The sequence below is a fragment of the Carassius auratus genome, chromosome 15 (assembly GCF_003368295.1).
Source record: "Carassius auratus strain Wakin chromosome 15, ASM336829v1, whole genome shotgun sequence".
NCBI classification, from domain to species: domain Eukaryota; kingdom Metazoa; phylum Chordata; class Actinopteri; order Cypriniformes; family Cyprinidae; genus Carassius; species Carassius auratus.
This window is the reverse complement of record NC_039257.1, coordinates 13,756,988-13,783,793: the sequence shown is the minus strand read 5'-3', so window position 1 is coordinate 13,783,793 and position 26,806 is coordinate 13,756,988. Positions and strand designations below refer to the sequence as shown.

At 36.6% G+C, this 26,806-nt stretch overlaps 2 protein-coding genes across 5 annotated transcripts; one reads left to right on the top strand and one right to left on the bottom strand.

The window, feature by feature from the left end:
* The first annotated feature begins 698 nt into the window (after positions 1-698).
* On the top strand, positions 699-13,124 carry LOC113115176 (NF-kappa-B inhibitor zeta). 3 transcript variants are annotated; one of them, XM_026282566.1, is made up of 10 exons: positions 699-1,041; positions 2,663-2,784; positions 2,862-2,886; positions 2,968-3,014; positions 3,126-3,727; positions 4,377-4,482; positions 4,572-4,718; positions 4,812-4,872; positions 11,808-12,018; positions 12,287-13,124. In XM_026282566.1, the coding sequence occupies exons 1-10, from the start codon at positions 855-857 to the stop codon at positions 12,300-12,302; spliced, it is 1,524 nt and encodes a 507-aa protein (XP_026138351.1). In that variant the 5' UTR covers positions 699-854; the 3' UTR covers positions 12,303-13,124. The 3 variants fall into 3 exon arrangements, with proteins under 3 accessions (XP_026138351.1, XP_026138352.1, XP_026138353.1); XM_026282568.1 differs by having other exon boundaries at positions 700-1,041; positions 11,808-11,971; XM_026282567.1 differs by lacking the exon at positions 2,862-2,886 and having other exon boundaries at positions 2,949-3,014.
* Positions 13,125-18,109: 4,985 nt separating this feature from the next.
* atf5b (activating transcription factor 5b) lies at positions 18,110-22,519 on the bottom strand. Of its 2 annotated transcripts, none has more exons than XM_026282563.1 (4): positions 21,991-22,519; positions 20,927-21,231; positions 19,605-20,739; positions 18,110-19,454 (listed from the first exon to the last, which is right to left on the bottom strand). In XM_026282563.1, the coding sequence occupies exons 2-4, from the start codon at positions 20,934-20,936 to the stop codon at positions 19,268-19,270; spliced, it is 1,332 nt and encodes a 443-aa protein (XP_026138348.1). In that variant the 5' UTR covers positions 20,937-21,231; positions 21,991-22,519; the 3' UTR covers positions 18,110-19,267. The 2 variants fall into 2 exon arrangements, with proteins under 2 accessions (XP_026138348.1, XP_026138350.1); XM_026282565.1 differs by having other exon boundaries at positions 21,003-21,231; positions 21,991-22,513.
* Positions 22,520-26,806: the final 4,287 nt, after the last annotated feature.

Here is a 26,806-nt window from a genome sequence, read left to right as displayed (position 1 = left end):
TAATGGCCTATAAATATGAATATAAATATGAAAATAATTACTTGTAAGTATTGTTGGTATTGTATTAATCACAGTAGCTAGCCTACTAGATTTATAATAACAGCATCTCAGGGACTAACTGATAAAAAGTGAACGGAATATTTTTAGAGGGAGTGTGTGTTCGTGTGTCATCGGTAGATGTCAGTATGATCTAATGGAGCGATAGAGAGCGACAGCGGTGGAAGCTAGGTTATGCCAATGAAAATGACATAAAAAATAAATGATAAACAAAAACGCTTTATTCAGTTTGTCAGCATTTGGATTCATATCTCTGGTTTATTGAGTCTTTTGTTTGTTCAAAACTTTTACGAATTCAAAAATATTGTTTAAATAGTGTATATTAATTTATTCTGGAATAACAATTAAATATGTGCATTAGATTGAAATAAATTATACTTACAGAATAAATGTGTAAATTGTATACATTTATAAATGTATTCACGTATATATAAATGAATAAATTGTAGTAGCCTACTGTGATATTTAGATAGCAATTGTTAACATTTAAATTTTTGTTAGGCTAAGATTGTTTCTTTTCTTTATTATATGTTATTATAAATGGCCTACATCATGGACTGAACAGCTTTGGTCCACATGGGTTCACTGTTCTCTCGCATGTTAAAACTCGTGAGTTAAATATGCTGTGGCTGTCCCGCCTCCTAAAATCAGGTAATGAAAACAAACCGCAGCTGACATGACACACCTGTTGAATGAGGACTAGCAGGTTAGCAGCCCATTACTCGACCATTCTGCGTTTATTATAACATTCCGAACGCGTGGCACTTTTATATTCAGCTTTATAACCAGGTATCAGGATGGTGAGCAGTCAGGTAAAGGCCACAGGGGGCGAGAAGCCACCTAAACACACCGAACAGCGCGACTATTCGTGCAACGGGTCACCGCTGCCAGCCGAACTTCCTTCAAACGCAAATGGACCGAATCCACCGGTACCGAGCCAGAAAACGTCAGGGGGCAATAAAGCCAATTACAGCAGTCAAACAGGTGGGTACAAACTCTCTCCAAAACACTGTCCAGGAGAAGATTAATCTCTCGGATATCCCTATAGGTTATTTGGGGGAAACGGTTAAAACAAGCCGGAGTTGATGTGCTGGTTTGAGATGATATAATCGGTTTTATGATTATCTCTCCGTTGGGCCGAGATAGTGTTTAGCTGCCTTGTCTGTACCATTTTGATAGTTTACATATTTTGTGTAGTTGTATACACACATACACGCAGGACAGACAGTTTGGACACACCTTCTCATTCAAATGTTTTTCTTTATTTTCAGGACTATGAAAATTGTAGATTCACACTGAAGGCATCAAAACTATGAATTAACATGGGGAATTATTTACATTAAAAAAAGTGTGAAAACTGAAAATACGTCATATTCTAGGTTCTTCAAAGTAGCCACCGTTTGCTTTGATTACTGCTTTGCACACTCTTGGCTTTCTCTTGATGAGCTTCAAGAGGTAGTCACCTGAAATGATCTTCCAACAGTCTTGAAGGAGTTCCCCGAGAGATGCTTAGCACTTGTTGGCACTTTTGCCTTCACTCTGCAGTCCAGCTCACCCCAAACCATCTCGATTGGGTTCAGGTCCGATGACTGTGGAGGCCAGGTCATCTGGCGCAGCACCCCATCACTTTCCTTCTTGGTCAAATAGCCCTTACACAGCCTGGAGGTGTGTTCGGGGTCATTGTCCTGTTGAAAAATAAATGGTCCAACTAAACACAATCCGGATGGAATAGCATGCCGCTTTCTTTAGCAGTGGTTTCCTAGCAGATATTCTACCATGAAGGCCTGATTCACACGGTTTCCTCTTAACAGTTGTTCTAGAGAAGTGTCTGCTGCTAGAACTCCATGTGCCATTGACCTGGTCTCTAATCTGAGCTGCTGTTAACCTGCGATTTCTGAGGCTGGTGACTCGGATGAACTTATCCTCCGCAACAGAGGTGACTCTTGGTCTTCCTTTCCTGGGGCGGTCCGCATGTGAGCCAGTTTCTTTGTAGCGCTTGATGGTTTTTGTGACTGCACTTGGGGACACTTTCAATTAATTTCATTTAAAGTAATGATGGCCACTCATTTTCCTGTACTTAGCTTCTTTTTTCTTACCATAATACAAACTCTAAAAGTCTATTCAGTAGGACTATCAGCTGTGTGTCCACCTGACTTCTGCACAACACAACTGATGGTCCCAACCCCATTTATAAGGCAAGAAGAACCTAGAATATTACATATTTTCAGTTGTTTCACACTTTTTTTGTTATGTATATAATTCCACATGTGTTCATTCATAGTTTTGATGCCTTCAGTGTGACTACAATTTTCATAGTCATGAAAATTAAGAAAACTCTTTGAATGAGAAGGTGTTTCCAAACTTTTGGTCTGTACTGTGTGTATGTATATATATATATATATATATATATATATATATATATATATATATATATATATATATATATATATATATATATATATATATATATATATATATATATATATATATATATTGCTATATGACTTGGAAAACATTAAAAGGTTTGTATTTGCATTGTGTTATATTGAAGGATGCAGTTTATTAGTTAACCTGCTGCATCTCTAATAAGCCTGTGTTCCTTAAGGACCAAAAAAACACAAGTCTACTTCTGAAAAGAAGTATGTTGGAGTCCGAGTGAGAATGCCAGTGCGGGACATGCTCAGAAATATACAGATAGCCAAGGGTATTGACCCAAAAGATCTGCAGGTATGATTCTTTGTCTTATAGTCTTTAATGGTCCTACTGAGGCATGCTCTTTATGTTCTGATCCTTTCTTTTTATAGGGAAAATTTTCAAAAGCTTCTAAAGGTGAGGTTAAGAAATATAAAATGTCAGCATAATCATTTTAACTTCACTGTGTTTCTAATCAGCACTGTGTTTGGTCCAAAGGGGAGAAGAAACGAGTTAACACAGGTGGAAACCAGAGACGTTTCCTGGTGAGTGGTGTTTCTTTTTTTTTTTTTGCCATTGCAAAACTTGCTTCTTGTTTGGCAACTTTATTGATATTACAAAGACAGGCTGTGATGAATTTCTCATGTCTGTTACAGAAAAAACATCAAACAAAAAGCCTTGATGAGCTTGCAATTATAGTAGAAGTACTGGAAGAGGATCTCAAGACCTGTCAGTTAAACAGATCGCCAAATAAAAGCCCTTCAGGTTCATACTCTAAGTTCTGGGTTGAAGATGCATCTCCACAAGGTGTCATGAACACATATGGCCAGGAGAATGAGATGCCTCTGTCTCCAAGCTACTCTGTACCCTCCTCAACCTCCCCTGTTCATTCTGTGTCCAGCCTCTACCCATCTCCAACTTACAGCCAGGGTGCTGATGTCTTCTTCGGGAATCAGGAAGACTATAGTAGTTATGAGTCAGATAAGTACAGGTATGATGATCTATATGGAATGAGCTGCTCTCCTGCCAATTCATACGAATACCAGGTACCCTCTCCACAAGACTCATTAAACGCCAGTCCCAACCCAGATGTCTGGGAGGTTTCTTCTCAAAAGATGAACTATCCACTATGGCCATACTCTCAGCAGGAAGAGTGGAGCGGTGTGACCTTCTTTTGGACTCAACTGGAAAGAGAGGAGACTCTGCTGAAAGAGATATCGGACCAAGAGCTTCTTGCTGTAGACAAAAACGGAAGGATGTAAGATAATTTTTCTGTACTTCAAGAATTTACTGAAGCCGTTGCAAATGGTTTCTTCATGCAGATCCTAATGACTAATCTTTCATAGGCGGCTGTAATTTATAAAAATGAAGAAAATGCACACATTTTCTGAAAATAATCTTCAAGTACCAAGAATTACTAGGGTACTTTTTGCAGTGCCACCTTTTTCATTTGAAACTTTTTATGAAATACAGAAAGAACGAAAGTGGGTCTCCCATCGTTGCTGTCGCGCTCAATAAGCAGCTGCATTTGTTTTCCACTTCCAACTTTATGACAAACCCCATTATTAAGTTCTCAAGCAGAGCAGACTAAAATAAATTAATGGGAACCCAGCTGAAATCTGAAGCATATCAGTTCCAACAAAGATTTTCACAGAGGGTCTTCAAACAAACCTTCTTGCATTAAGTGACTCGAACAATTGTTGGTAATGGCTGCATGCACAGACCTGACAAACATCCTGAAAGACTACACCGGTTGAATTGACTGTGTTTTTAAACTCTATAAAAGAGGAATAGACCTGTAGTACTCCACCCATCGAACGCAGCTGTTTACAATTAGCAATTCTATGACATTGCAAGGTGAGCTGATCATGCAGTGAAAAGTGACTGCTTTCATTCTCTCTCCACAGTCTTTTACACCAAGTTGTTGAGGAGGGAAAGAGATCTCTTGTGTACGTTATTGCCAGAAGGATGGCAGCTCTGAAGAAACTGGATATCAAAGATTCAGAGGGAAAGGTGACAAACAATCATACATGCATATTCTCTGAGTGTCAGTCACTAGACAAACACACATAAATGTTGCATGGGCCTGTTTCTCTTCCCAGACTCCCCTTCATCTTGCTGCACAAAAGAATCAACACTTCATGGTGGCTGATTTGGTGTCACTTGGTGCAAATATCAATGTGAAGGATCGATATGGGAAAACATGTCTTCATCTCAGTGCAGAGAATGGATATATTCGAGTCTTGGAGGTAAAATCTTTATGTGGTGCTGGAGTATTAACATACATATCCTGCTCCTACTTCTACAAATTCACTCATATTTTAAATATCTTTTTTTGACAGGTCCTGAAAAGTTTGATGAGAAATGGCATATATATTAATTTGGAGGAAAGAGATGCAAACGGTAAAACATGTTTATTGCTGATTTCTATAACAATCAGCTGAGTTGTTTTTATATTGTCCAAGTTCGCATTTTCCAAATCCTTTGAGTTTTGCTGCAGTAAGGCAGTGGCTGCATTCCTGCTGCCTACGCTGGTGAAGAATCCAGCAGTACTAGTCACAAACTTCTTATTTTATTACCCTATTGTGAAAGAGGTGACTCATTTGAACATGTTTTGCAATTAGAATTTGCATTACAAAGGAAAGACCTAAAGTGATTTGGTTTAATAATTAAATATTTGAGCTAGTAGTTGAACGTTTGTTGGCAGAGTATACATTTTGTTCCAGTAAATTAAGAATATGTACCAGTTATAAATATTTTGGTAACCCTTTTAAAGGTTCTATTAGTAAACATTAGTTAATTAAGTTTAAACAAACTTTAAGTTGGCTTGAAAAAGTTTGAAAAGCTTGCAGTCTGAAAATATTCAGTTTGAAGTAGTTTAAAAGTTAAAGTTTTAAAGATTAAAGTTTGAATGGTTTCAAGTCAATACAGTCTATCAGAAAAACATATAGGTATAAAACGTTTTTAGCATGATTAACATGTTACTAGCCTGTTGCTAGCCCAAGTAACATGTTAGTAGCATGTTTCTAGCATGATTAGCAAGTTACTAACATGTTTTGTAGCTTGATTATCATGTTGTTATCATAATTAAAAAGGAACAAACATGTTGCATGATTAACATTTTACTAGCATTGGTGTTAGCACTATTAGCAAGCTACCAGCATGTTTGTTAGCATGATTAGCAATATACTAGCACATTGTTAACATAATTAGCAAGTTAATAACACATTCCTAGCATGATTCTACCATTATTAGCGTGTTATTAGCATGATGTTTAAAGGGGGGGTGAAATGCTATTTCATGCATACTGAGTTTTTTACACTGTTAAAGAGTTGGATTCCCATGCTAAACATGGACAAAGTTTCAAAAATTAAGTTGTACGTTTGAAGGAGTATTTTTGTTCCCAAAATACTCCTTCCGGTTTGTCACAAGTTTCGGAAAGTTTTTTTTCGAGTATGGCTCTGTGTGACGTTAGATGGAGTGGAATTTCCTTATATGGGTCCTAAGGGCACTTCTGCCGGAAGAGTGTGCGCTCCCGTATAGCAGAGCACTGAGAGGCTGAGCACAGACATTCATTCACTGATCAGAGCGAGAGCGTCGCGAAAAGTCACAAAAGAAGTGTGTTTTTGGTTGCCAGGGCAAGACAACCCTGCACAGATTACAAAATTTTTATTTTTACAGAGCATCAGCCTCGGGATCTGATTCTGGATCATAAATAAACGGCTGAATCTGACTGTTAGCCATGGTTTGTTTTGGATGATGTTTTTTTTTCCTCAAGGTAATGTCACAACTTCCAAACGCTCTCAACGCAAAAGCCTACTGGCGCTCGTGATTCTTTAGCTCCGCCCACACGTCACGCCTCCAGCCGGTCGTGTTTTTCCGGGAAAAATCGGTACAGACTATCTTTCTCTTATGAATATAATAAAACTAAAGACTTTTTGGAGTTATGAAGGATGCAGTACTAGTCTATAAGTACTCAAGATTAACAGGATATTGAGGGAAAATGAGAATTTCACCCCCCCCCCCCTTAACAAGTTGTTAACGTGTTAACCTTTTTTAACATGACTAGCAAGTTACTAACATGTTGTTCGCATGATTGGCATGGAATGTTACTAGCATGATTAGCATGTTATTAACATGTTTCTAGCATGTTTAACACGTTGCTATCGTGTTTCTAGCATTATTAGCATGTTACTGTCGTGGGTGATAACCTTTTTAAACATGATTAACAAGTTACTTGCACATCTCTAGCACAATTTGTTAATAGCTTGTTTCTAGCATATTGTTAACATTTTCTAGCATGATTGGCAAGTTAGTAGCATGTTGTTAGCATGTTTCTATTCTTATTCAGCTAAAACCAGTTGATTCTGTGTAAAAAATAAACCCGGCTAAGACCAGCCTGGCCTGCTAAAAAAAAAATCAGCTTGGGAGAACAGCCAAAGCAATCAATCAGCTAAGGCTGGTTTTAGGAGTTTTTTCACTAGAAAATTTAAGCTTTTCTATAGAGTGGTGGAGCTATGATGTCACTTTGTTGGCAAAAACCTGCGGTTGTGTCGTCCCAGAGAGAATGGGTTTTTTGAATTTGATTTTGTTTAAATTCCTTTTCGAAAAGGAACTCCACGCACCGTCCTTTAGACAGCGCTAAGGGAATGAAATGCCTGCACTGCCATGCTGAGGGATGTGCCCCCAGGTAGTTGTTTCCCCAAATCAAGACTCAAGGAATAGCATCCCTGCTAGTGAAACACTAGGCATTACTGGCAGGCTCAAGCTCTAATCGTCATAGACTAACTCACCCACCAGAGTATGGAAATCGAAGAGTAGGGGTCTCAGCATAACGACTCCCTAAGCTAGAGGAGACCTAGCTACACGCTAAACTCTAGAAGTAGTTAGTGAGGCTTGAAAGAAAGAGCCATCAAACTCATTTAACTGTGAGTGGAGGCTCCAGCAGGATGACTCTCATAAGAGAGAGGAAGCCTAACAGCACTCAGCACTAGAGACAGTTAGCAAGGCTCTCAAAAAGGAGCCTAAATACCAATAGTACTGACTAAGCTGAGCTCTGGAGAGTGGAAGCTTCAGCAGAATGACTCCCTTAAATGAGAGGAAATCTACTCAGTTCTAGTTTAGGAGCTCTTAAGAGTGGATACCTCAGCATAACAACTCTCTAAACCGAGAGAAGACCTAGTTAAGCACCAAAGGCAGTTAGTGAGGCTCAAATAGAAAGGACCTATGACTCGTATTAATGCCTAAGCGGGGACTTCAGCAGGATGACTCTCTAAAATGATAGGAGACCTAACAATGCTCAACCCTGGTAGGGAAGCTCTTAAGGGTGGAGGTCTCAGCATGACAACTCCCAAAAGTGAGAGGAGACCTAGATACACTCAACGACAGAGGCAGTTAGTGAGGCTTGACAGAAAGAGCATACAAACTCATATCACTTCCAATGACGGAGTTCTGAAGAGCTTAGGCTTCAGCAGGATGACTCTCCTAAATGAGAGGAAGTCTAACATGACTCAACCCTATTAGAAACAAATCATAAGAGTAGAGGGCTCAGCATAATGACTCTCTAGAACGAGAGGAGACCTGACTACACACAGCACTAGAGACAATTAGTGAGGTTCACAAAAAAGGAGCCTACATACCAATAGAACTGTCTAAGTGGAGCTCTGGAAAGCGGAGGATTCAGCAGAATGACTCACTTAAACGAGAGAAAACCCAACAACACTCAATCCTAGTTTAGGAGCTCTTAAGAGTAGAGGCCTCAGCATAACCACTCTCTAAACCGAGAGGATACCTAGCTACACTCGGTGCCAGAGGCAGCTAGTGCGGCTCAAAAGGAAGAGCCTACAACTTAAATTACTACCTAAGCGGAGCTCTGAGGAGTGAAGGCTTCAGCAGGATAACTCTCTAAAATGAGAGGAAACCTAACATTGCTCAATCCTGGTAGGGGAGCTTGAGTGGAAGTCTCTGCATAAAGGCTCCCTAAAATGAGAGGAAACCTAGCCACACTCGACGCCAGAGGCAGTCAGTGAGGCTCAAAAGAAAGAGCCTATAACTCCTATCACTGCCAAAGTCAGAGCTCTGAAGAGCAGAAGCTTCAACAGGATGACTCCCTTAAATGAGAGGAAGCCGAACAACACCCAACCCTAGTCAAGGAGCTCTTAATAGTGGAGGTCTCAGCATAATGACTCTCTAAAATGAGAGGAGACCTGACTACACTCTAGACACAGATAGTGAGGCTCACGATAGAGCCTACTTAAAAATAGTTCTGTCTAAGCAGAGCTCTGGGGAGTGGAGTACACTGCATAATGACTCAAAAATTAGAGTACTAAGCTAGGAGTACTAACCATGCTCCTAAGTGTCATAATCGGTATGAAGGCCCCTCAGGTGAGAGGAGTAATCAAAAGCTCGACCTGAAGAGCGACTTATCAAGAAGGCCCAGACGAGCTTAACAACCAAACAGCCACAGAGCTCTGTTGAGAGAGCACTAGGAAATGTGGTCTCAGCATAGCGACCCTCAAAGGGACGGGGAAGCTACCAGGCTAAAGAACAGCTGACCAGTGAGGCTCACAGATAGCATCCCAACCTGAAATAACTGCAAATCAAAATAGTGCTCAGCATAGCAGAAACCATGCTAACCTAAATACACGTACCTGGGCTGAGAGGATGAGGAGGCTCAAACAAGAGCTTAACAACTAAAAAAACTTGCTATTACACCAAGTCAGGAGCCTCCTTCACCAATAATATAGATATCCCACATCATACACAGTTCCTATTCTGCAAAATAAATAGAAACAAAAAAGAATTCCAAAAGAGAAAGCACTCCTTGTCAGATTCCTTTAATTGCCCCACCTACAATCCCCATGATTTGCCTTATTAACTGCCTCGGCAGCCCCCGGCTCCCCGGGATGAGAGGCCCTAAATTCTCAAAGAGAAGCAGGCATATAGGTATTCTCAATGCAATCACATCTCACACACCCTGTTCAAACACTAAATTGCCTCAAGAATCAGGCAAGAACAGAAACCGCAGCAAATGTAAAAAAAATTTTTGTCAACTTTTGCACGAATGCGTTGCCTCTCGGGGGAGTTAAAGAAGCTTAATGCGAATTAAGCTTCTTTAACTCCCCCGAGAGGCAACGCATTCGTGCAAAAGTTGACAAAAACTAGAGTACCGACCTCTGCTCTAGTAGTTCCGGGAATGCAAACTGTGAGCGCATCCTTCTCTCTCGTGAGTCCCTCTAGAGGACACTGCATGAAATTCCCTTTCGAAAGGGAAGCTTGTTTTATCGCTTTCCTACTGATGCAGAGACTGGATTTGTAAGGTAAACTCATACAGTATTACGATTATTAAATGTAAACATGACATTTATCAGCTTAGTCACGGTGAAAGTGAAACTTTAACTATGCGCTTAAATCCAAAATAAATTGATATGTTTACTTCCACATGAAGCTGTTAGAAAGCATATTAGGATTTCCTAGATTCATGATAAAATAACATTTTATGTTATCCTAACAAAGATGAATGTGGTGTCTTTGAATGTTCATCTTGCATCGGATTTATTAATCAATACAATTACAACTGTTCATTGTTAGCTCAGGTCTATTAAATTATATTCACAGATACAATTTAATTATGTATTGGTAAATGTTAATTAACACTATCAATAATAAATAGTGTGTGTATTTGCACTAGTGATTGCGCGGGTCTGGGTTTTTTCCAACCCGCGGGTTCCCGCTTTTATTAAATTATTTGCCCCTCCCCCCGCAAATAAAGTAAAATTTCTTTACCCGCCCCGTGCATCGGGGACATCACGGAAGTTACATTGCTACTTAGAACTTCGTATGGTAACCTTAATATAGGCTATAGGTAATTGCACTATGATGGTTCGTTTGTGAACAAATCTTTAAGTCAACGAATCATTCTCGTTTACGTAATCCACTCAACATAGACCGTAAAAGACTCCTTTCTTGTTCAATGAAGTTCCTCCCACAGTAGCACGTGAGCGCAGCGCATACGCAGCTAGTGAACAGCTCTGTGAACGTCCTGTCAAAAAGTGTTACTCAAGATGTGACGGAGCATGTGACTTGTGAATGTAGGGAACGAATACGATCTTCTCGTAGGTGAAAGAGTTGAATGAACTGATACATCTCATTCGTGAATGAAATGAATGAGAGTATACAGGGTCAGTCAGCCAAGCATGTAAATCTCGATCAGCAATCAGCAGATACAAAGCGCAGTTATTGGTGCACATACACTTGTTTTCTCGCTCAACACATTTGAGTGAATAATTTTGTTAACTTTGTGGTTTATTATTTTGAGTCATATGGGACGTGGTAACATACATCCCTTCCACAATATATTGCTTTACATACCATATATTTGCCTCTCAGAAATATTCACGCAATCATGTAGCACATATCAAAAGATCTGCACTCCGGCGTGGTTAGCGCTCACACTCACTGATCTATGTATAACTGAACCACTCTCTGGCCCACCTCTTCCAACCAAGCAATGGACTGCTAAATGGAGCAATCACTATTAAAACGAGCTGGGTGTTGGGGGTCAAACACGTTCCTGCCCGGTTAAGATTGCCTAGTGTGAGCACACCCTAATTATTCTCCCCCTACTCACACATAGTGTTGTCCCATGCTGCACTCTGCTGCAATGGGTCCTGCGTGCGGGTCTCTAATAGGACGGTGCCTGTTATAATGTTATGATCGAGGCTCTGGACTCTTAAGCATAACAGCGTAACACTGCTGTAAAAAGCACCTTATTTGTTTAAAGTGTTTGCAAACCAAATGTTATTTACACTTTTGTTCATATAGCAGTAGGCCTACTTTAAATGGGGGAAAAAAAGAGCTCAATACTTTAGAATATATTTTGAGTTTTGTGCATAACAATGCAATTCATTGTGATTTAATTGCGATGAAAAGTAATTGTTGCCCAGCGCACACATAGATTTCTTGTCTCTATGCCTATGTAAATCTATATAATTTGTCTATACACTTCATACATAATCACATCATGTTAATTTGAGATTTTTTTTTGTTTTTTGGTAGCATAAATTCAAAAGTGGCACAGTGAGATATGTTTATATATTTAACTTTATATATGACTACTTTATTACAGGTCTTGTATAAAACTAAATGCATCGTGCAATTTAAACTATGCAGTAAGTTGTAGTTCTTGGTAAAGTAAGCAGTCAAACTGTGCTAATTTTAGACCCTGGCTTAATCAATGTGCTTTCACATTCAGCTTGTTTTTGATGAAAGCAATGACTAATCAAAAGCGTATTTCTACCATGTGTTAAGAACATGGATTCATGGTATTTGCTTTGCAGGGCTCAGTGCGCTGCAGTGTGCGGCAGTATCTCTTAACCACACAGTGCGTGAGCTGGAGCTGTGCGAGTCTGCAGGACGGGTCAGACTGCACACCCTTCGCAAGGAGCAGATGATGGAAACGCTAGAGTGTCTCCTTCAAATGGAGTGCCATTTACACGCTCCGGTGAGAATGAGAGACAAACCTGCAGCTGGCCAACATGATTCACTAGAGTAGGATTTTTTTCTCTCTTTTTTTTTTTTCCATAGAAGATCAGGGTTGCTTCAGTGTGATGAAAAGAGCTATTGATTTGAATCTGTGTGAACAAGCAACCTTTCAGGCAAATTAAATTAAGGTGTTAGGCACGTTTAATCTTGATGTTCTGCAGAGAATCATGTTTGAAATGGTGTTAAACAGATAGTTTTAACCTGGTACATAACTCATTTTGTTCATGACAGCAATTCTAAACGTGATTATTGAATTGTTTTTTTCTATTTACAGGCCAGAAACAACATGATTTAGGAGCGGCTGCTTCTAGCAAGAGTTGTTTTCTCTGTCAAGCCAGGCAGTGCTGTTAACTGACGGTAAATGTTTTTGAGTGAATACAAGCTTTTACTTGCCATTGAAGACAAAATGTACATATATGTACTCCTTTTCGTGTATGTGTATACACACACACACACACACACACATTACTTAAAGGAGGATGAGGATAGTCTTCAAGTCAAGGTAAAGCTATGTATTATGCAACTGTAGATTTTGTTCCATGTTCAGGTGAAAAGTGGGGAGCAAAAACACAATGGTTGCCCATTAGCTGGTTTCTGTGAAACTTCCACTGTTAGTTACATTTGAGTAGCAAAATGTTTAAAAAGGAATAAAAGTGTGGTAAGACCTGCGAGTCAAATGCCAACATTCCTATTTGCTCCAAGAGCAAATAGTTTTGATACGGAGGAGATGGTAATTCTTATGTATATTGGTGTACAAAGGCAAAATGCAGTAACTGTGTCAAAAGTGGAACTGAATTGTTTTCTTATTGATTTTGAGAGTTTTTTTTTTATGATTCTGAATTTTAGAAGACAAGATTTTGACAAAAAAAGCAGTTGTTGTATTTTGCTTACGCACAATAATATACATGTATGTTTCCTAATAACACTTACAGCAAAATATATAAATATTACTGGTGTTATTTTCCTTTTTGCAAAATTGCAAGTGTATTCTTATTCTCAAATTAAAACATTTGGGGTCAGTAAGATTTCTATTTTATTTCTATTTTATTAGAAATTAATAGATCAATTTAGAAAGGATGCATTAAACTGATCACAAGTGACAGTAAAGGCAATTGGGGATGTTAAAAAATATATTTCTCTGTCAACTAATAGCTTATTTTGAACTTTATATTTATTAAAGAATCCCCAAAACAGTAAAGTAAAGGTTTCCACAAAAATATTAAAGAGCAAAAACTGTTGATGATGATGATAATAAGCAATTATTTTTTGGAATGATTTCAGAAGGTTCATGTGACACTGAAGATTGCTGAAAAATTTGTAAATTCAGTTTTGCCATCACAGGAGTAATTAACGTTTTTAAAATAGGAAAAAAGGTAGAAAATTGTAATTTAAAATTTTAATAGTATTTCACAGTTTTATTATTTTTTGTTTATTAGTTTTTTATTTTGTTTTATTTTAATTAAATAAATTTTAATAATGGCAGTCATTGTGTGAATAAGAGGCTTCTTTCAAAAAAAAAAAAAAAATCTTACTGACTCTATATGTCTATATCGATATCTTATTTGCTAGAGTGGTATGAAAACAAAGAGGAACTTTGTTCTCTGATGATTTGATTTAGAAATTATATTGCAAGTTAGTGTTTGAGGTGAGATGCTTAAAATATTCTCATTAAATTTTGTGCTTATGTAAGAAAGAAAAAAAAAAAGCTTCTTAACACTGGCTGTGATTAATAATGAGGTTCCACTTATACAAATAATACAGAGCCATGAGTGTGATCCTGATTAAAGCTCTTTTTAATGGTGTCTAACTCTCAGACACAATGAAACCTATTTGTTCTGTGTATCAGGGACTGTAAGGGGTTTCCAACAACATGGTATTTAGCATATTTTTTGTAATAGGTAATGGTAATATTCTTTAATATATCTTAGAATTCATGTTTTGTAATTGTTCTCCTTTTCTGTTTTACATTATTAAATCAACGGGCATGTAACGCTGTTAATGTTACACAGAGACAGCGAGGGTGAAACGTATCTCTTGTATACTAGATATAATGGGGGTGCTGTATGTTTATGATATATCTAGGGCTTCATTTATGTTTTATTGTAAGACATCTTACAGTACATAGTATGTTTTAGTTTAGTTTTATGGTTTAGTTTTTTTAATATGTATTAACATATATATGGTTTCAAAAACAAAATAGATATAGGGGAGTGGGTATGAATTAAGACATTTGTGTTCGTCTATCTAAATGTATTTCAATTATAAATACTCATATCAGGTAATGGGTGTATGTGAGTTGGAATTGAACATCCTCATGATAATTAAAAATTTTTTTTCTTTAGTTTTTAATTAATATGTGTTAAATTACTGGACAAAAATGAGAATGCTATTTTTTTTTTTTCTTGCCAGTTCATAATGTGTGAAAATAAACAGTATGTAGAATATTGCAGATTAAGTATTTGGTCATAAAATGTCAAAGATTTGTGATAACTCTGGCCACGTCTGTGATTATCTTTGCGTATACAGAAGAGATTTTTGTATTATTGGTATTGGGAGTTATTTTTGCATTACTCTGGGAAGAGGAGTTCTCATAAACTTAAATTATGAGTTTTTGGATTCCTATCAGTCATCTCTTGCACCGCTCTGTGCCAGAGGCATTATGGGGCAGGTTTGTACAGATGAGATACCAGTGTAATTATCTGCTTGCTTTGTTGAGAGAGTAAAAAAAGAGAGTCTTTCTATGGATATAGGCACAGTTTCTGTTACATATATACATGCTGTGGGGAAAATAATAAAGCGGTTACATTCTACTGTTGCTGTCTGTGTTGTATGTGCTCTGTGTAGGCAAGTATGTAATAATAATTTATATTTTAACGTTTCAAAAATGAAAAATCTTTTATATACACCCCTTTCATGTAATTCTAAACCTGTGTTCTTTTGTGGAACGTGAAGCTATATTTCATAGAATCCCCATCTGCTTTTTGTAGAATAGCAATAAAAAGAGGCTGCAGGGCGACCAGAATGACAAAACAATAGCCATAACCGTTATTCATATGACTTGAGTGATATTTCAAGTCTTCAGAAGTCGTACAATAGCTTTAAGACTGGTATTAAAACATTACACGCTGAAAATCTTGACATCCGCCCTCGCTCTACTTAGAAAGTTCCTGCAGAGTTCATGAGAGATGACTGATCCGGCTTCTTAAGTGACTCACTAACTCATTGATCCGGACACGGCTGGAGGGGAAACATTTCAGAGATTAATGACTTTTTCTCTGTTACTCATGCAAAGCTGATGTGTGACTTCAATTGAAATATATAGACCAGTGTTTGTCAACTCCAGTCCCACTGGATCCAACGCTCTGCACATTTTGTATGTCTACCTTATTTAACTCCCCTGATTCATTAACTTGTTAGAAAAGAGATCCACAATCTGAACTGTATCAAATACGAGAGATGTAAAAAGTTGAGAGCCACTGATATAGACCAGTTTAATGATGCATGTACTGTATTTTAATTGTGCTTTTGTGCCCTATTTGATGCTTAAAAGCAGTGGTATTTTTAGTTATCGTTTATATACTGCATCTAATCTTTTCATCCAGCAACCAGCCCTTTCTTCAAAATTTCTCAGTTTGTGTTCCACGGTAGAAATAAAATTCTACAGATGTGTAAAGACACGAAGGAGAGTAAACGATGACAGGGTTGTCATTTTTGGAGCTCGGTTTTAAAAATGAAGTTTTGCATTGATGCCACAGAACCATTTTGTGTTTGTGTGAACATTTATAACAATAATCTAGATAATCTTTTTTTGTTGTTGTTGTTGTTACTGTTTCCATTTTACCTTTTGTGCAATGGAACAGTTCCATGGATGTAAAAATTCTTCATGGGACCGTAGATGCCAGTAAAGAACATTTCTTTTTAAGAGTGAAATCTGTCCCTTGCCAAATTCCACCACTCCTAGATAAGAATCACTTTTACTTTAGGCAATAGCAGCCTTCTATTGAAAGATGTGTGGGGTGTGTCTAAATGCGCATGTACTTTACTCATCCTGCGAACACACACTCTTTGAAGCGATGCCAGTGCTGTCAGACTGTTTTTCTTATATTCCTTCAAGCATGATAAGCTGGAAGGTAAAGAGAGTGCTGAGTGAAATGCCCTTTGCCCTGAGGGCCACAAGGTAACGCCTCTCAGCTTCTCACGCACATCCTTCTCCGTTCTGCATTTCCCAGCTCTGTTTCTTCAGAAGTCACATCACACACTGCCTATTAAAAGGCTGAAAGGAATTCCGGTATTGGAAATAAAGACGGCAGGTGCGATCCACCAAAGGCTTAAAAAGATTCCAGGAAGAAAATATTGATTTTAATCACATCATTGCTTGTGAATGCTGTGCTTGAATTAAACATGAAGAATGGGGCTATGATTTTGAAATATTAAAAAACAATCCATTGTGTTCTTCTTAGACGGAAAATATTTAACACACACTCATGCATTTTGGGGGAAAGACATATTATTCAAAGATAATGTGAATATATTCTTCCACTAGCATGTTACGGCTTGTACAATACTTTTTTCATCTTCCGGATTAAAAAGCAATAATAGGGATGTCTGCAATTATTTACAATGAGTGTAGTGCTTGTCTTCTCTCTCTCTCTCTCTCTCTTTTTTGTATGATTATGTATCAAACAGACTGTAGGGATTAACAATGCTTTAAACAAGTAGGAGAGGATACCCCAATTAAGAACTAATAAATAATATATTTAAATATGAGCTATTCGTTTACAGGATGACATTGCACCATTCAGTTTAGTTGGAATAATTGAAAGAAAGAAAGAAAAAATGGATCGGTCGGGGCCATCTTGTGATCCCCAGGGCCAGAAAACTTGTCCCAGCTATTTTTAAGTACATATTAATATTTTTTAAATAATTATTACAAAATGTTGTTTCCAAAATATCATTTTTCATGATTTCATATGTTATTCTTTATTTAATTACCAGTTTAGTTCATACAAATTTCAGAAACTGAAAAATCTCTGAATCAGAGTTTAAACGAATGGAATTTAAATGAATGGAATTTCTACATGACCACATTTAAATGGAAATCTGCTGAATTAAAGACTTCTCGTTTGGAGATTTATGATTAGCTTTTTTACAGTCACGAATTATTACGTGGAAAAATACAGAAATGTGCTATTTGCATGCGTGATATTTAAACACTGCATTTATCTACACGAAAAAAAAAGAATTGGAAAAAAAAACAGGGTTGAAATAATTGACACTTAAAAATGGATGGTAAATAGTAATATCAAGTAATAGTAATAGTTATAATTCGAAATATATATTTTTACACTGTATTAGTATAAGACCAGATCATATTTTAGGACCGATTTTTATAGAAATATATTCTAAATTAGAGGTTCACACATTTCTTCCTGCAACTGTATGTTTTTCTATCAACAGTTAATTGTAATACAGGATGTAGGCTGTGAGCGCTGTGATGTAAGCTGAAATAAAGCGGCTGGGGTTCTCTCGCCAAAAATAATAGCACGAGCGCTGCCTGCAGTCTCATTTATTCCTTTGATGCCATCGTGAGGCCACATCACACATTACAGCAGCCACATGTCTAACCTGCTAGAAGTTTGATGGGGAAATCATAATTATAATGGGTTATATAAAATCAGTAGCTTGTTAAAAGAGTAGCAGTTCGACAGCGGTTTGCCGTCAATTTTCGGCTCAAATACGAAAATTATTGCATGTTATTCTGAGTATTGAAAAATTTAATAATAGCTAATAATAATAAATTCTAACAAAAGTTAAAATTATACTCTAATAATAAATACAATATACTTTAATAATGCAAAACTCTAATGAAGGAGAAAAGATCGACTGGTGAATTTATCAGGTCACATAGCTACATTACAAAAATTGATCGGTTTCAGATATTTGTCTCTAAATGTCGTGTCAAAAATTAGCCACCCACCCCCTTACCCCACCCGAGTGGTGTTTATTTAGATAAACTGTTCTTTATTATTAGTATTATTATCATAATGTTTGCGTGTTTAAACAAGCGCAATAATTATCCATCACAATATTCGTAAAATATTTAAGAATCATTTATTGACATTTTAATCAACCAAAAAATAAGAATTACTGCACAATATAATTTGTATTTATTAATCAAGTGTTGGTAGATTCTGAAACACATTAGAACCTGCAGAAATAAATGCATTCAGATTTGCTACTCTTGTCTGTTTTCAGAGGCACAGTAAACTACTGTAGTAATGTGCACCTGTTCAAATAAGTTGAAATCGTTCAAATTCTTCAGAATTTTAAATCCTGTAGCAAACGACAGTGATTGTTTTCCGCAAACCAGCATAAAAACAATCTATATCTCATACCTATTACATACATTAATTCTAAATTAAAAAGAAGAAACAAAGCACATATTTTTTAAAGCACTATGTTAATGAGTATAAAACAAAAGGGCAAAATAAAAATTCTACATATTGTCATAATGCACAAAAGCATTCATTTCATATTTTGGGTCATGCAATAAATTGTAACCCATCATGCTTTTCAATGTATTAGACATGCATTCCATACCTGAGGCAAAAAAAAAAAGAACATAAAAAATAATTCAGTCATTAATATGCTAACCTTCATGTATAATATATTTTAAAGCAATTTAATTATAACTTCAAAAGCTGTTTCTCCCGTATTCTAAATATAATTACATGAGATATTTCACAAATAAAGGAGAAATAGAAGAAAATACAAGAAAATATAAAACCTAAAAGACAGACAACAAAAAAGGTAGTGACATTATACATTGCAGTGTTTTGCATTATTACAATAGTAAGAATTTTGACCATGTCGCTACATTATTACAAATTCTCATGTTGTGCTGATTTTCCATGATAAATAAAGAATGGAGCAAGCCTGTACAGAATATTTTTCAATAAAAGTAGCACAGATTGTGAAGAAAGAAATTCAGTCAAACCTTGAGATGGGCAGCTTTTCATTAAATATATCACTGTAAATTGAAATACCAAGCTAGTATGTGTTCAAGGCTATCATCACAGTGCTTCAGATATGCTCTCAGTTTCATGAAACCATGCGGATTTCGCTTTGGAAAAACACAACCATTTTAATACATGAGCTCTTGTTTTTTTTTTTGTTTTTTTTTGTTACTAACTATTTAGAGCATAAAAACATGCTGTCAGAGTCTGGTATAAGTGAAATGCTGGTAAAAGACGGTTTAGGCACTGGAATCCTCTTTTAAGCGCTGACTGCGAGCCTTGTAGACTTCAATCAGGAGATCTTTCACATACTGAATCTCTCTCTCTACAGATTCTGCTTTGTCCCGAAGTTCTCTGTTCCGCCCTTCCAAACCATGAAGCTCCTCCTCCAAACAGTCCTGCTCCACCCTCTTACGCTGACGGTACCTATTGTTTTTTGGCAACATTTGTGGAATAAAATAATATGGTTCAGCTTTTCTGCTCATTTGAAGCAAACATGCTTGCTTTTTATTAACACATGCAATATTCTAGCACTTTCATTTGACTGAGTCACCAAAAACGAAGTGGGTACAGTACCTGTGGGCAGCAGACTTGTTCTGATCCCTCTTCTTCTGCTTGCGTTCTCCATGGTTTCTCTCCAAGGAACCTACTTTAACATCTGGCTTAAATACACACTGACTTTCCCGTGACCTTTGTAGTGGTTTCTGGAGGGGCAACTCCAAAGAGGACCCAACACTGTCTCCGGACAGACATTCAAAGCTTTGATCCCCAAGGCATTCGTGGTGCAAGTAGTCATTATTCTGGATATCAACAGCCCCAGTTCTGATTGGCTGATCGATTTCATTCATGAAGCCATTATATGGCTCTAAATTGGCAGTGATCTGATGAAAGTAGCACTCGGCTACTTCGGACTGTTTATACGGCGGACAGCTCTCGCTCTCGGCACACTGCAAAATGGGCATGGCAATCCCGTCGTGGCCGAGCATCTTCATCCCATGGCTCTGGCCCTCCCGTCTGTGGTGGGGCTCCAGTGTCCCGCCGAGATCATAACTTCTCATCATCTCTGCTCGGTAAAGCACGTCTTCCGTAAAGCAACTTTTTTCTTCTTCCTTCAACAGTATGGCACATTCTCGAACCTTCTTTGCACTCGCGTGGCTCTTTCCGAAGGATTTGTCGACAGAGCACTGGTCAAAAGCCAGCTCTGCGTAACCTGAATGAGTCCCTTTGAAAGTCCACGTTTCCTTCTCAAACACTTCGACATCCTTACATCCATTCGTTGATATTCTTTGGCTGTTGCAGTGTGTCCGAATGTAGCTGTAGGGGCCGGGTCGAGACATTTTCGGTCGGCTCATGGAGCCCCCACAGAAGCCTCTCAGGTCGAGATCTCCAGTTGCTAGGGAAACCAGCCTGGGATTTGTTTCAGATTGATTTACATTGTACGAAGCGCAGGGTAACTGATAGTATGACTGCGTAGCCATAGCTTGCAAGCTTTTGTCACTTTTTTGCCATTTCTCCAATTTCATAGGTGCCGATTCATACAGGTAATAATCCTCCAGTTGAGCCAGTTCTTCTTTAAGAAGAGTGGTCATAACCTCCAAGTCGGAGGGCATTTGGACATCATGCTCCAGAGGTGAAGGTGGGATAGAGGAACCAGGAGAGGATTCCGTGGAAGTTGAATTTGGGTAAGCGTCAAAAGTTTTTGTCATCCAATCTGTAGAGAAAAAACAATCTGATTTATTCAACAGCATTTTATGAACGCACAAATGAAATATTTTCAACATGCATGGTTGCGCAAATGGTCTAATAATAGCTATATATTTTTCTGTTAAGCTATGTAAGTAGCGAAAAAAAAAAAAAGATGAAACAATGTGGATCACCAAAATATTTGCTTTACTTACTGTACGCCATTAACACACACGCTGCAGTGCGGTTCCCACCAACAGTCGGACAAAATAAAAGTGTCGTACTGCTTACCAATTTAGTCCAACGTCTGTGCAGACTCCTCCCTCCACCTATGATTGGCCTTCGTTAGCCAGTAGGAAAGAGGGAGCTCTTAAGCCGGCTGTGCAAATGAGGGGAGTCTTCCTGGGAATAATCTATGCCGCCACAATTTGCTGTATTCCGGTTGAAATGGTGAATTGCGTACAATGCATGAGAATCGAAGAAATGCCACATACAGGAAAGAGATGCGAAAAACTGAAACCTATATGAAAATGTAAAAAAATAAAATAAAAAAAAAATAAAATGCAATTGTTAATTCCGCTTTCCAGGTGTCAGAAATTTAAATCAAAACACAAGCTCAAACATTTCATTTTATGGAATTTCACTTTTTTTAATACTAAAAACACAGGGTCGTGAAAAAGATTAATTACACAAATTTATTATTTTAACCTAAACTGACTAAATTAATAGGATGGAGTGCAATATTTTGTTATAATTTAAATATAAAATAAATCTAGATATTTTAATCTGAATTTGACCTTTTGCTAGAGCTCATTTGTTATTCTGTAATATGATCTCTCTAGTCAAGTTCAGTGCCAAATGTGAAACAAAGGTTAAAGTCTTAAAATATTAACTACAAAAAAGTTTTACAGTTAAAAAACAAAACAAAAAAACTTTGTACTGTAGTTTATACTGTTTATATGGTAAGTTATTCTAATTTAAAACAATAAAACGATATTGTTTTAGAAACCCACCCAAAGGCATCAAAAGGAGCCTAAAAATAGAGCATTACATTATTCAAAATGAAGCTTGTTAAAAAGTACAGAAAATATGAAGAAACCCAGTTAAGCAATTTTAAGTGCACTTTCATAACAAAACGTCATGATTAAACCGCATCTCTATACAATTTTTGCAAGTTATTGTTGTACTTTAGAAACTCTGAAAACTAGTTAAACTGAGATATACTCTGTCACTGGAAGTTGCAGCTCATATAAAAGTCTGAATGGAAGTTGACACTTACTCCATCGTGCTGAGGTGATCCGGTCTGAAGAGCTTCTGTGAGCGCAGTAAACCGCAGTGGAAGAGCTCACGTTTTCAATTTAGTAGAACATTGTCTCACTCTTCTTCATTTGATGTCGAGGCTGATCGGTTACACGATAAATCGTTCAAAAGTTTTGGAGAACAGAGGAGTATCACGTCAAACCAAACAGTAACCGCATCACATGAGCTCGTATCCATCCGCCGCCGCGCCCCTTAGCACAGAGTCCAAACTAACGGAGCAAGTTCAGTCCGAACTTCAACCTCGAGTCCACATTTCAGTCGGCAAAACTTTGTCATGTCCCGCTTGATCTCGATTAAAGTTCACTGCATTCGCGTTTTAGAAATGCATTTCCTTTTGAAATGTAGAGGGTAAGTAAATTCTGATGATTATTAAACTGGGTCCAGATTGCCAAAACCAGACTGGGTGTATATCAAAGTACAAATCTAAGCACAGAGACCCATGTAAAGCACTATATAACCACATGCGACGAGGAAGGACACTATATTACACTATGGAGATGTAACTCTTGTTGCAGCCCTGTTGCATCAGACCTGCTGGAATGTTGCCCGAGTTGAAACTTTGTTGCCACATTTGTCCTGATCCGTTTATGCTTTGGACATGTATAATGAGGTTTCATCTTTAAGACCATTGTTTGCAAAAAAAAAAAAAAAAAAAAAAAAAACCTCAAGACTTTTTACTTGCTGTAAAAACACTCATTAGCCTGTTTTGATTCGCACCGCACTTCCACCTCTGTATAAAGGAGAACGGGGCTAGTTGTCACACTGAGAAGTTGTCACAAAGGCTGTATCTCAGAAACAAGTCCAATTACACAAATGCATGTTGCTCTAGCTGTGGTTTGTATGTTGGTTTCAAACATATAGTTCAAAGATGTCTTACATTTTGTGTGTGGGGGTGAATTCGGTCCTCTAGACTAAAATTAGACTATCATCATATTTATTCTGTAGCTGTTGGATATCTATAGCACACATTCAGACAGGTGTCAAGTAGATATCGAATAAGGGGACTTTTAACTAAAGAGCTGAACTGTTTTCCGGTGACAGGTTGGGGCAAGTTGTCACATTGATTTTTAATGCATTTTAAATATACTGTATTTATATAATAGATTAAATGTTAAATTAATAATTCAGCAAAGATTAAAAGTGACAGTACAGGAACGTTTACACTGATTTCCATTTCAAATAAATGCTATTCATTTAAACTTTATCAAATAATTCTGAAAAATAAATTATGGTTTCCACAAAAATAATAAGTTTTTTTTTCAACTTTGATCGTAATAATAAATCTTTCTTGAGCAGCGTTTTCATAATTGTTTTACTGTGCACATTTTGCTCTAATAAGTTTTTTGATGGCAGGTGTAAGTAACATGGTGAGACAACATGGCCCATAATTATTACTGTTATTATTAATATTGAATTAACGGTGTAAACGTTCAGTACCTGTATCTGCAACACTGCTGCAGAATTCTGACAACAAAATTGACTCATCTTGAGAAATATTCTAATAAGTATTGTGACTAGCCCCATTCTCCCCAATTCATCTCTACTGTATTTTGCAATTGTGCTGAAAACACAAAATAATACAATATATAAATATAACAAATTGATACGTAATATATTTCATTATTATTATTATTTTTATTATTATTATTATTTTACAATAAATCTAGTTTATAATCTTTAAACACTGAAAAATGCAGAAATGTTGAAATATCAAAACATGAATTTTTAGATCACATATAACTCCCATTATATCTGATACAAGTTCATGCTTAGATCTACTGCACACTTCTCACTGTGTGAAACTAACTACAATTGATTGAACCACCTCTTGCCCTGTTGCCAAGTCAAAGTGAATACTGTTCTTGCTGCTTTTCTCATCCTGTTACCGGGGTCTTACTTTTTTTTTATCTTCTTCAACTTTACGATTTTCTGTTGCAATGGATGATCAATCTGCATGCACACAAGACATTTTAAAAGAATAATATTCCAGACTCCATCATGTTTCAACTCATTTCTGAATTAAAGTTTATTGTTATGTCCCAAATGCTCATGCTGAATATGTACATTGTAAAATATACATTATATTATCATGTGTTTTCTGAACAAGAACGAGGTCATTCTCAGATTCAGAGTGCCCTCTATCTATCAGTGACACTCCACTACAGACTAGTGCCTTTCACATCTGTCAGAGAAAAACCATTTCATGTTTTATTTTTTAGTAACTTTTTTTTTTCATTTCATTCTTTGTGATTTGTCATCATGACAATATCTGCAGTTAGAATAGCTGTTTTGTGATATCCATCCTTGCTTCGCTGCCATGAAGACTCTGGTACATTGATAAAGGTTACACCATAATTTCATCACCAGCTTGCAAAGAATCCTGCCCCCATTAATGTTTTATGTTCTATCTGGGGTAACATTAGAAATGCACACATGGGTTGTAAGAAATTCTGTTGCTAAGGTGCCAGTTATACTCTTACATCTGTAATTAGTGAGGAATTATGATAATTTTTCTCTTTTTAAAATAGCGTTTAAATGAGAGAATATATCAAGCCTGAGTAATCAGTTTGTGAGATTTCAAGACGTGAAAGCGCTGTGGGAGTGTGCTCTGTTTTCCAAAGGAATTATGTATTTTGATAGGTTTTTGAGGGTAATAATATGGGGTTTAAAAGTAAAATATTTAGCTGGTCACTGGTCACAGTGATATCAGATGGGGGTAAACAATTTTCTGCATGAGAAAGATGAATGATTTTATTTCATCAGATCAACTGCCATATTTTATTTAGTGTGGACAGACACAATACTAGAGAGTCTGATTTTATAGACAGAAAAAAAATTCGAAATACCAAATCATATGGTAAAACAAACAAACAAACAAATAATTGTTTTTTTTTTTTTCGTTTACTTTTATTTTAACAGTTGATATGATTGATAATTGTTGCACTTTCTTATTTGCCACTGGTAGGAGCCATTTTACACTCATGCGATTTGATGATTTTTTATCCTTTTAATAACAAAAGCACATAGTACTCTAAGAGGTTTATTTATTTACATAAACCTTAATTAATTTGTGTGTTAATAGATAAAATCAAGGAATGCTGATGTGTCAGAGGGATAGAGATACACATTTTACTGCTCATACTCATATTATTTTGCAGTCATTTACTGAACTTAATTTATATATTATTTACTTATTGTACTTGCAAACCAGCTCATACTGTGAGTTTATTTGTTAAAAGTTACATTATTTAATCTCATTTGTATTTTCATATATTCACATATTTTAAGTAGTGCAATACTGTGCAATAATACATTATATAAAATATATATTTATAAACAAAATTCTATAAAAGTAACAGTTCATTTTTTAAAATGGTAAATCCTCCTTTTTTCATTCTAAGATGTGTAAAATGCAAAGCAAACATGCAGCAAAGGTAGATGGATTGTCACTGTTCTTTGACAGTGTTCAGGCATGTAACCTGCAAAACAAAGGTGAGGAAGGAGTGTGTTTGACAGCTCTTTGTTGTCACTTTTCAACAGATGACAGCTGGCAGGTGCGAGATATATATGAAGTACTCCCCTTCAGCACTGTGCTGCCTGTTTTCCTGTGTATTATTTGCTGAATCCTTAAGAATCTATTCAGAACGTCTAAATACCACACCTTATGCTGTTAAGTAAATTAGTTTTACTTCAAAACCATCAGAAAAATGGAGGTTGTTTGAAATGGACGTTGAAATTGAAGTTTATAAAAAAAAGTGGTATTTGATTTTAAATGTACACATTGTTTCACATTTGACTTCTTTACAATTGACAGCGAGTGCTTTATTTATAACTTTATTTTTTAAGCTTTCTGTGGAAGCTTGAGAAAAATTATAGGACCATTTTTGGGGAAAATTCTTTGCTTCTGACAAAGCCTTTTTCTCTGATGCACATGGTCTGAATACTGGAAATATTTAATAATAAATATGAATTCATATGATAAATAACATTTCTTAATTTTGTACATGTTGTGTTCCGATCATTTTGAACTCACAAAGGGTATACTTTACCCCCCCCCCCCCACACACACACACCTTGTTACATTTGTAGTGTCAAAAATAACTGGCCTAAAATAATTTATTATAAATGTCTCATCATCATATATTATTAGCAAATATTGGATTCTGTTTTTTTTATCAACTGGTTTTCTTTCAATTAGAATAGGTTCTGATTTTTTCTTTTACTGATTGATCATAGGCCTTATGCACCTCAGCTTTTGAGTGAATATTGCCAAAAAAAAAAAATATATATATATATTATATATATATACATATATATATATCCTATATTAATTTAGTCTGTCTAAAAAAGTTTTCCCCACTCAAAAACAGAAAAAAGTTTACATCTGTAAGGGCTCCATTCTATCAGTTTAAACACTGTAAAAATGTTGCTGCACTAATAAACACTAATATTTGGGTTAATTCAGCAAGGGATATTTCTTTGAGTCTTTTTATTATCTATTTATTTATCTATTTTTAATTCTGCCAAATGTTAACTCTTCAGTGTAATGTCAGATTGTTTATCTTCATTGAATATTTCTAGTCAAACAAAGGCTGCAGCCAGTGAGCAAAATGATGGATATTTCGTTCATTCCAAGGTTGTGTCAAATGTGTATGACATTAGGGGTCACTCTTGGGAGCCTAAACAACAATTTTTTTTTAGAAAAGGCCAGTGAAATTGGGTGAGCAGAATTTGCATAGCTGGCCGAGCCCCAGACATCTGGATATAAATGGGCC

Bases quoted from the DNA above. Each gene is read 5' to 3' on its own strand.
- LOC113115176 (XM_026282566.1), top strand. From the start codon at position 855: ATGGTGAGCAGTCAGGTAAAGGCCACAGGGGGCGAGAAGCCACCTAAA. The intron at 4,719-4,811 runs GTAAAATCTTTA...TTTTTTTGACAG, and splicing joins GATATATTCGAGTCTTGGAG to GTCCTGAAAAGTTTGATGAG. The intron at 4,873-11,807 runs GTAAAACATGTT...TTTGCTTTGCAG, and splicing joins GGAGGAAAGAGATGCAAACG to GGCTCAGTGCGCTGCAGTGT.
- atf5b (XM_026282563.1), bottom strand. The intron at 19,455-19,604 runs GTACTGTACCCA...AAAAAACAATAG, and splicing joins AACAAGTCTGCTGCCCACAG to GTACCGTCAGCGTAAGAGGG.